Below are 10,140 nucleotides of genomic sequence, written 5' to 3'. Positions count from 1 at the left end.
ATGTGTGTGTGTGTGTGTGTTTGTGTGTGTGTGTTGAGGGGTGGTGTGTGTGAGTGTGCTTGTGTGTAATCACATTGTGCTCCAGTACTCCTCTATGCAGTGTTGCTATGGTTCCTATCCCTCTCTTCTCTGCCCACCTGGTTTCAACCTGGTTGCACTGCTCCTCTCTTCTGTGTGCGCTCTTTCTCTTCCTTGTATCACTTAGTCCTGTCTTTGTCTGTTTGTGACTTGTCTTTAAAGCCTTGTTCTCTCTTCGGTACCTATGCCCCTTCCCTCACTGACTCTCCGCTGACTCTCTCTATCTTCCCCCTACCTCTGCTGAGTTCTGCCATGTTTGCTTGGTCCTGTATTAACTGTACCTCCCCCTCTCTCTTTCTGTCTGTCTGTCTGTCTGTCTGTCTGTCTGTCTGTCTGTCTGTCTGTCTGTCTGTCTGTCTGTCTGTCTGTCTGTCTGTCTCTCTCTCTTTCTCTCTCTCTCCATCACTCTCTCTCTCTCTCTCTCCCTCTCTCTCTCTCCTCTCTCTCTCTCTCTCTCTCTCTCTCTTTCTCTCTCTCTCCATCACTCTCTCTCTCTCTCTCTCTCTCTCTCTCTCTCTCTCTCTCTCTCTCTCTCTCCCTCTCTCTCTCTCTCTCTCTCTCTCTCTCTCTCTCTCTCTCTTTCTCTCTCTCTCCATCACTCTCTCTCTCTCTCTCTCTCTCTCTCTCTCTCTTTCTCTCTCTCTCTCCATCTCCCTCTCCTCTCTCTCTCTCTCTCTCTCTCTCTCTCTCTCTTTCTCTCTCTCTCCATCACTCTCTCTCTCTCTCTCTCTCTCTCTCTCTCTCTCTCTTTCTCTCTCTCTCCATCTCTCTCTCTCTCTAGTCAATAAGAACGCCAACACAGAGCCCCTGCCCAAGAAGGAGGACAAGGACGATGATGAGGATGAGAAAGGTGGTGATGGTGGACCCAAGCCCATGCCCCCCTTCAGTTCCATGTTCATCATGTCCACTACCAACCCGTGAGAGCACGCACGCACACACACACACACACACACACACACACCAATAAACACTCCGACAAACGCACACATGTGCAAAAACACACACGCACACACAGACTAATGAACACACGTACACAGGCAAAAGCACACACAAAAATGTGCACACTTACACAGACACACACACACACACACAAACACACATTCATCCATGTTTTCATTCCTTTTTGTGAATCCTCGTTTTCTTTTGTCACAATTCAAAGGTTGAGGTAATCATTTACTCAGAAATCCTGACATTCCACTAAGGCTTCAATGCTTCAGGAAACCCACCTCTGATCACTCCCTCTGGCACAACAAACACACCGGCTCCATATCGCGTAGAATACAATAAAGCACAGCACTGATTGCTGAAGGACCTGATGTGTTTGTGTGGCACCTCCAGGTTCCGCCGCCTATGTCACTACGTGTGCACGTTGCGCTACTTTGAGATGTGCATCCTACTCGTCATCGCCATGAGCAGCATCGCCCTGGCCGCCGAAGACCCCGTCTGGCCCGAGTCCCCTCGCAACAATGTAAGACGCACGCGCACACACACACACACACACACACACACACACACACACACACACACACACACACACACATACACACATACACACGTGTGTAGACGCCTGCATGAAAATTATTTGCTTATAGATTTCCAATGCTACTCTAAAGCTATGAGTTCATTACCACATAATATCCGTGTTCCAATGAGCATGAGGACGGATCATAAAGGATCATAAACCTCTCTGTGATGTTAAAGTTGTGTTACTTCTTCTTCTTGTCTGGGAACGCAGGTGCTGCGCTACTTCGACTACGTCTTCACGGGAGTCTTCACTTTTGAGATGTTAATTAAGGTAATGGCCGCTCCTGCTCTTCTGCCGTTTTGTGTCACGTTTTGGATACTCTGGAGTGCTGTTTGGTCGCCAAGGGGCCACCGCGTCTGGAACATCTGCACTTTCATCTTGGCCCCTTTAATCCAGGCGGGGCAGCAGAGAGAGTGGAGGGATAGGGTTGGGACTGGGCTCAAGTCATTTAAAATAAAATATACACGTCATGGAGGAAGGAGAGACTACAAGTAGACCAAACCTTTTTTGATGGTATTCTTTTTTTCCCCGCCTCTCTCTTTCTTTCACTCTCTCCCTCACTCTCTCTCCTCCTTCTCCCTCCGACTCTCTCTATTCTTAGATGGTGGACCTTGGGTTGGTCTTGCATCAAGGTTCCTACTTCCGTGACTTGTGGAACATCCTGGACTTTATAGTGGTTAGTGGTGCTCTGGTGGCCTTCGCCTTCACGTAAGTTTCTGCTCTCCTGTCCCTCCCTCCTGTCAACTCTCGACCTCCCCTCATCTTCTCTCTACTCTCCCTCACCCTCTTCTCATCTCTTCTCTTCTCTCCCTCACCCGCCTCTCCCCGTCTCCTCTTCCATTCTCTCCTCTCGACTCTCTCTCTCTTCTTCTCTCCTCTCCCCCTCTGCTATCCTCTTTTGTCCCTCTTCTATCATCTCATCTGCTCTACTTCTCTGCATCTTTCTTATTGACCTTCCTCTCTTCTTCCTGCCTGCTAGCCTTGTGAGACCGTCCAAATATTCTAGCTTGAATATCAGTCTGGCCTCGCTCGGCAGCGATTGATGACCAAATACAGTCACAGCCTAATGTTGTGTAAAAGACGCATCTTCTCTGTCTAAGTTTTAACGTCGTCATTCAGTCAGAACCATTTAGCAGACTGCCCAGCCCCTTGTTTGTCCTGACCTGAAACTCCTTCTGCATAGCGTAGAATGGTCCTAGCATATTTTGGTGAATTGAAAAGCATTTTTTTCACGGTATTAAGGTCAGACCGATCTTCTGAGTGAAATTGAATGTGAACTGGTGAAATCATGATGGTCTCACAAGGCTACCTTCCTGCTGCATAACTGGCACTTTGAAGCACCGCCTCCTACTCCTGCATTCTATACCTTTTTATGCTTGTTCTTTCCCGCACTCTCTTGCTCTGTCTCTCTCTCTCTCTAACTCTTGCTATCACTAGCTCACTCAGTCACTCTTGTTCACTCCTGCTCCCTCCAACTCTCTTTAACACACACACACACACACACACACACACACACACACACACACACACACACACACACACACACACACATACACACACACACACACACACACACACACACACACACACACACACACACACACACACACACACAAACACACGCGCACACACACACACACACACACACACACACACGCACACACACACACACACACACACACACACACGCACACGCACACGCACACAGATCCACTGCCTTCCACTTAGTGTGCTCTCAGCTTATATATCCTCCTTTCTCCATGTGGTGCCACCTCCTCTTCGCTCAAGGGCATTATGCAGTTGCTCTTTGCCTTTTCCTTTCCTTTCATCTCTGATACCCCCCCCCCCTCTCACCCCCCGCCACTGTGATGGCCCACCCCTAAAACTAGTCCACCAATGAATAGCGTGCCACACATGTATGGCTCCTCCCACGTATCCCCCACGCCTGTGACCCTCCCTCCAACACGGCTTCTGCCATCCAACTCCCTCCATCAAGCGTCATCTTGCCTCTCCCTTCCCAAACGCGCCTCCTCCTTCCCCTCCACCTCTCCTCTTCCTCCCACCTCAACCTCTGCCTCCTCCTTCTTCTCCCCCCTCCTCTGTTTTCTTTTCCTCTTCCCCCTCTTCTGTCCTGTCCCTCGTGAGGAGTTGGAGACCACCCTTTGCACCTGTAACCCTCTAGTGCCCAGGCCGTTCTAGTGTGGCTCTTGAGTCAGTGATCAGTCACACCGACCACCTTACACACACACACACACACACACTCCGAGCTCTTATTGGCTGATAGCCTGGTAACCTGCTCGTTAAGTGTTGATGCGACACACCTGTCCTATGAATAATGAAACTAAATTGAAGGGCCGTTTACTGGGGAGCCAGCAGCCTTGCTCTAAGCAGGGAAGGTGTTTCTTCTAAAAGGCGGGGTCAGGGGGATTAATTCTCCTTTGAAGATGCATGCCCCGAGTTGTGATACACGACGGTGGGGTTAAAGTTCAGAGCATGAGGAGGGTTTTACCAACTGTTGCTAACTGATACTATTACATGATTGTCATTTATATACATTTTTGTATTTTGTATTCTCCGTCGGTACATGGGAGTACGCACTCAAGTGTAGAGTGAAGTACTTTTCTTTTGGCACAGCCTATCCACAATCCGCGCATATATATAATTATTTTTTTGGTACGTTTTTTTTAAGCATCAGAATTTAACAGCACTTAAATACACGTGTGAAATTCAGTTGGTACTCCAGGGTACTGGAGCCCGGAAGCACTGTAGCTGAACACCCCCCCTGTCTTGCGGAGTCGGCACTGCAACATCTTTCCATTTATCTCTGTGTATATCAATGTGTTAACATTTCTTTGCCTAACCTCTAACATGTATGTACATGTGTTTGTATATGTGACCTATGTGTGTGTTTGTGTGTGTGTGTGTGTGTGTGTGTGTGTGTGTGTGTGTGTGTGTGTGTGTGTGTGTGTGTGTGTGTGTGTGTATATTTGTGTGGGTTTGTGTGTGTGGGTTTGTGAATGTGTTGGTTTTAGATGTATTTGTGCATGTGTGTGTGTGTGTGTGTTTGTGTGTGTGTGTGTGTGTGTGTGTGTGTGTGTGTGTGTGTGTGTGTGTGTGTGAGAGTGTATTCTTAAGCATCATAAGTATATTGGAAAATACCCAGATTATTTGACCTTAAACATAATTTTCTCATAGAATAAAATGATGCTTTTAACCTGCTGTTAGAGGTAGGTAAACAGCCAACCCAAATCCATGGTTCTCTTATTTTAGCACCATAAGTCGTCTTAACACGTGGTTCTGACTTAACTCACAAAAACAGTGGAGGTTAAGCAGCAAAAGATCAAGATTTCCTAATCCTGATAGTGTCTTCATTGGATTGGTAGGAATTGAATAGCTGTCTAGATAGGCTAAGCACTCTCAGTAGAGATGGGTATCACTTGTGTGATTTGATTAGTCTGGTCTAAAAGCCTGAGGGCATCGTGGATTGGTTGAGTGGCCGTCTCATGCACAGCTCTAAGGCTGCATTGAGCTTCTCTAGGAAACAATTTGTTGTTAATATAAGGTTAAACTCTTGTGTTTGTGTGTGCTTGTGTGTGCGTGTGTGTGTCTGTTTGCATGTGTCCGTTGGAGGGTTAATCGCACAAAACGCAGGCCTTGCACCACCTTTATTATTCTGTTCCTCTCACATGTTTTTTTGTTTTCCCTCCAAAACCTTCCTGTCCGTCTGTTTGTCTGTTTTTCTGTCACTGGCTCTGTCTTCCTTTGTCATTCTTTCCTTCTGTCCCCCTGTCTTCTTTCTGTCTTTCTTTCCTTCACCCTGTCTGTCTGTCTGTCATCTATCCATTGGGACGTCCAGCAGCGGCACCGGGTAAAGTCCTCCCCCCCCCCCCCCTCCCTCCCTTGGCCCCTCCCGACTCAGTGCCTGTTTGTCCAAAACCACAAGCCTTTTCTCTCTTTCTTTCTTTAAGAGCGTTGTCCAACTTTAACCACGCACACAGTCGACCGTCTGTGTGTCTGTGCTCTTCTTAATCATTGATCGATGATGATGATGATGATGATGACGACGATGGTTTCCGGGAACCATCTCTGGCTCAACCACATTGTGTATCTCATACAATCTGAAATTATTTGGTTGTTTGGCCTTTTGCCAACCTTTCCTGTTTTATCCAAAGCGACTGGTAGAGGTTCTACCTGTTCCTTCATCCTTGTACAAGATATTGCTGAATGATAGGTAGAATGAGGACATTGGATTCAAACCAAAGAACCCTTCAGCTGGGAGTTAGACAGCCAAACAACTCAACTATGTACTGTTTGTATATGTGTTCCAAGATATTGCTGAATGATAGGTAGAATAAGGACATTGGATTCAAACCAAAGAACCCTTCAGCTGGGAGTTAGACAGCCAAACAACTCAACTATGTACTGTTTGTACATGTGTTCCAGAGATATGCACAAGGTTACAGATGTGCAAACACAAATGTGTGTGTTTGTGTTGAAATAATAGTACCCCCTGAGGGTTGAGTTCATGCCCTTTTCTTCTAAAGAGCTCATGAGTTGAAGACAGAGAGGATACTTTTCTACCTGCAGCAGGGTTGACAATAGTCGTGATGTTTGCTTGCAAAATTGTTTTAATTATTGAGATTGCTCAGGGGAGAATGCGTTGTGCTCAAGAATCAACACGAGAAGTACACAAGGGATCCAGGGCCTTGTGTCTCACATCTATTGTTTGTTTATTTGTGTGTTTCCGCAAGAGTACTTCCCAAAAAAAGAAAGAGAGAGGTTTGGCTCAGCATTTCAGTCAGAAAATGCTTGATGAAAAACATCTTTGTCTTAGAGCCCTAACCCTCCAAGACAAGATTCCATGTTATGATCACGCTTGTAAAACTCACTCAGTTAAATGACCCCCATATGTTACCACCAGGTGTGATGCTCTCTAGTGACATCACACATGGGCACGGTCACCCAGCTGTATGATGGCTAGATCAGGCCACCAACCCGTGGGCACGGTCCACTTGTGGGAGCTGGTCGGTTGATCTGCGTGTCATGCAGAAGAGTTGTGCTGGTGGTACTAATGACACGACGGCAACGCATGGAAAGCAACAACGTTTCAATGCTGCATGGGAAGACTGCGACATGCGCCGGGCATGCCTGTCTTTAGTCCAGTCTTTATCCCTCCTCGTAAAACATTGAAATGTGGTGTTCAGTAAAAAGCGTTGCCGAGGTTTGGGCCAAGCTTAACCATAGCATGTAGCAGTGGCGGTAGTCGTGGCAAAATATCCCATTAACACTAGCATGTAACTGAAACCCTAACACGATGCTAACCACCAAGGCTAAGGAGTGACGAAAAGCGCATTGTTTTTTGCATGCACTCCAAACGCAGTTACTCGCCGTGAGTTAACTCGGAAACCACTAACATTGTGAAATGGCTCTGAACTGCCATTTTGGAATGAAGATGAACATCAACATAAACAATAACATGATAAACTTTGTGGATGTCCGTTATCCTGTTTCTTACAATTTGTGCTTGTGTGGGTGTGTGTTTGTGTGTGTGTGTGTGTGTGTGTGTGTGTGTGTGTGTGTGTGTGTGTGTGTGTGTGTGTGTGTGTGTGTGTGTGTGTGTGTGTGTGTGTGTGTGTGTGTGTGTGTGTGTGTGTGTATGGGCTTGCACATTGACAGGGGGAGCAGTGCGGGAAAGGACATCAGCACGATCAAGTCGCTCCGGGTGCTAAGAGTTCTTCGACCTCTGAAGACCATCAAACGACTCCCCAAACTCAAGGTATCCCGAGGAGTTTCTACTGCGTCACTGTACTTGGGTGTTACATTTTCAGAATTTCAATCCCATTATGTAAAGTCATGCGTCTCATCATTCGATTGTAAAACCCTAACTCTTTTGAATGCATTTCATTGTCCTCAGCCTCACTTATTATTCCTTTAGGATTAAAGCATCTGCTTGATGACAATGTAAATATTATCTCCCCTCCCCAAACCCAGGCTGTTTTTGACTGTGTGGTGAACTCCCTGAAGAACGTGCTGAACATCCTCATCGTCTACATGCTCTTCATGTTCATCTTTGCCGTGGTTGCCGTGCAGCTCTTCAAAGGACGATTCTTCTTCTGCACGGACGAGTCCAAAGAGTTTGAGCGCGATTGCAGGTCAGGATGTGGTCATGTCACTCGGCAGAATTGCACAACGTTATGGCTTTCTCAAGAGGAAACCTTAAATGTTGACTCATTAAACATTTGCATATACACTGACATTTAGGGCCTTTAGCAGACGCTTTTATTCAAAGCGACCGAAAATAAGTATTTGTCAGAAGAAGGCGAAGCAATATACCCCTGTCCCTACTGTAAGGATGTTCATAGAACCAAGTGCCAAGCACCAACATGCTACACAATGCCAAGAACAATTTTTAAGTGCCATGACATACAACATACATTAAGTGCGTACATTAAGTGCCAGGACGTACAACATACATTAAGTGCGTACATTAAGTGCCAGGACGTACAACATACATTAAATGCGTACATTAAGTGCCAGGACGTACAACATACATTAAGTGCGTACATTAAGTGCCAGGACGTACAACATACAATAAGTGCATAAGAGCGGTGGGAAGGGATGGTTTGCAGAGTCAAGGTGAACTCTGAACAGGTGAGTCTTGAGTCTTTTATGGAAGCTGGTGAGTCAATCTGCAGTCCTGACATCGGCAGGGAGCTCATTCCAACACTGCGGGGCCAAAACAGAGAAGAGTTGTGACTTTGATGATCGACCCTTATCTTGCTCGTTGCGATGGTGGTACCAGACGTCCAGCTGAAGTAGTTGAGCGGAGCACTCGAGCTGGGGTATGTGGTCTGACCAACGCTTGGAGGTAGGCAGGGACAGTTCTATCGACCGCCTTGTAGGCCAATACCATCATTAATCTGATGCAAGCTACTACAGGGAACTAGTGGAGGTCCTGGAATTAGGGGTTCACGTCTCAGAATTTAGGTAGGTTGAACACACGGCGTTCTGCCACGTTCTGCATAGGCTACAAAGGTTTAATCGCAGTGACAGGGAGTCCGGCCAGGAGCGAGTTGCAGTAGTCGAGGTGGTAGATGACGAGTGCTTGGACCAGGAGCTGAGCTTCTTCCCCTGTGAGGAAGGGCCGGGGCCTGCGGATGTTGTAGAGACCAATCTGCAGGAACGGGACAACGCGGTGATGTTTGCGGTGCAGCATCACTGATTGTCCAATACCACACCAAGGTTTCTTGTGGTTGGTAATGAGGATCTTGCAATGTCCTCCACAGTGACCAGTAACTCAATGTGAGGGCAATTTTTCCCTAGCATAAGGAGGAGCTCAGTCTTGTTGAGGTTAAGTTTCAGGTGACGGGCAGTCGTAAAAGTGCTGATGTCTGCCAGACATTCTGAGATGCGTGTTGCAATCAGGGTGGTATCAGAGGAGGGGAAAGAGAGGAATAGCTGAGCGTCGTCAGCGTAGCAGTGATAGGAAAAAATGTGTAATGTGATTACAGAGCCCAGTGATCTAGTATATAGGGAGAACAGAAGGGGTCCCAGTACAGAGCCTTGAGGGACACCAGTGTCAAGAGTGCAGGGTTTGGACATGGAGCCATTATATTGGACCTAATAGGTGCGATTCGTGTAGGAGATCTGGTGGTTCACGGTTTTCGAACGCCGTTGACAGATCGAGGAGAATGAGAACCGATGAGATGGATGAGGCTCTGGCAGCATGGAGCGACTCCGTCCCGGTGAGGAATGCTGTCTCAGTGGAGTGTGCAGTCTTGAAGCCTGACTGAAGAGGGTCAAGGGGATTGTTTTGTGAGGGATAGGAGGACAGTTGGTTAGAGATGGCATGTTCCAGTATTTTAGAAGGGAATGACAGAAGAGTTATCAGTCCGTAGCTATGGATCTCGGTGGTGTCAAGGGTCGGTTCTTAAGGAGCGGCTTGATTCTGGCAGTCTCGAAGGACGCTGGATTAAGGCATGAAGTGAGGGAACGGCAGGATGTTACTCGAGACGGCATGGAGGAGTGGGGAGTGGATCCGGTTAAGGGGGCAGGTAGTGGCGTGGTTGGACATAACTAATCTGTTGACATCTTCAGAGGAGACAGGGACAAAGTGGTAAACAAAAGAGTTGGGGATAGGGGGAGGGAGGATGGTGGCAGAGGTAAAAGAGGACCTGATGTCCTTCAACTTCTGGGTAAAGTAGTTAACAAGGTCTTCAGCTGGGAGGGAGGAAGGAAGGTGGGAAGGGGGAGAAGGGAAAAGAACATGAAAAACTGTTTCCTGGGGATGGAGGGAGAGGGGTTGACTTTGGTCCGGTAGAAGGCAGATTTGGCTGTTGATGCAGTGGAAGTCTGAGAGGTGATGGTAGTGAGAAAGATCATTAGGTCTGATCTCAGCGATTCGGTCCACCAAGGATGGGGGGGAGGGAGGGGAGTAGAGGAACTCACTGGTCTGGAGTGGAAGGGACTGAGGGAGTCCAAGGAGGGCAGGGAGGATAGCAGAGTGTCCGAGGCTTCCTCGGTTGACAGTTGAGTGA

General features: G+C 47.4%; 1 protein-coding gene across 1 annotated transcript in view; it reads left to right on the top strand.

Annotated features, from left to right (window-relative positions):
* Positions 1–838: 838 nt before the first annotated feature.
* Positions 839–10,140, top strand: part of LOC132448576 (voltage-dependent P/Q-type calcium channel subunit alpha-1A-like) — a 54,188-nt gene continuing 44,886 nt past the window's right edge. Inside the window, 6 exon segments of the mRNA XM_060040002.1 lie at positions 839–995; positions 1,417–1,546; positions 1,814–1,873; positions 2,205–2,311; positions 7,280–7,379; positions 7,595–7,755. Coding sequence (XP_059895985.1) covers positions 952–995; positions 1,417–1,546; positions 1,814–1,873; positions 2,205–2,311; positions 7,280–7,379; positions 7,595–7,755 — 602 coding nt within the window. The 5' untranslated portion in view covers positions 839–951.

The sequence above is a fragment of the Gadus macrocephalus genome, chromosome 2, assembly GCF_031168955.1.
Source record: "Gadus macrocephalus chromosome 2, ASM3116895v1".
NCBI classification, from domain to species: Eukaryota; Metazoa; Chordata; class Actinopteri; order Gadiformes; family Gadidae; genus Gadus; species Gadus macrocephalus.
The sequence above is the reverse complement of the archived record's forward strand: the minus strand, read 5'-3'. Positions and strand labels throughout refer to the sequence as shown.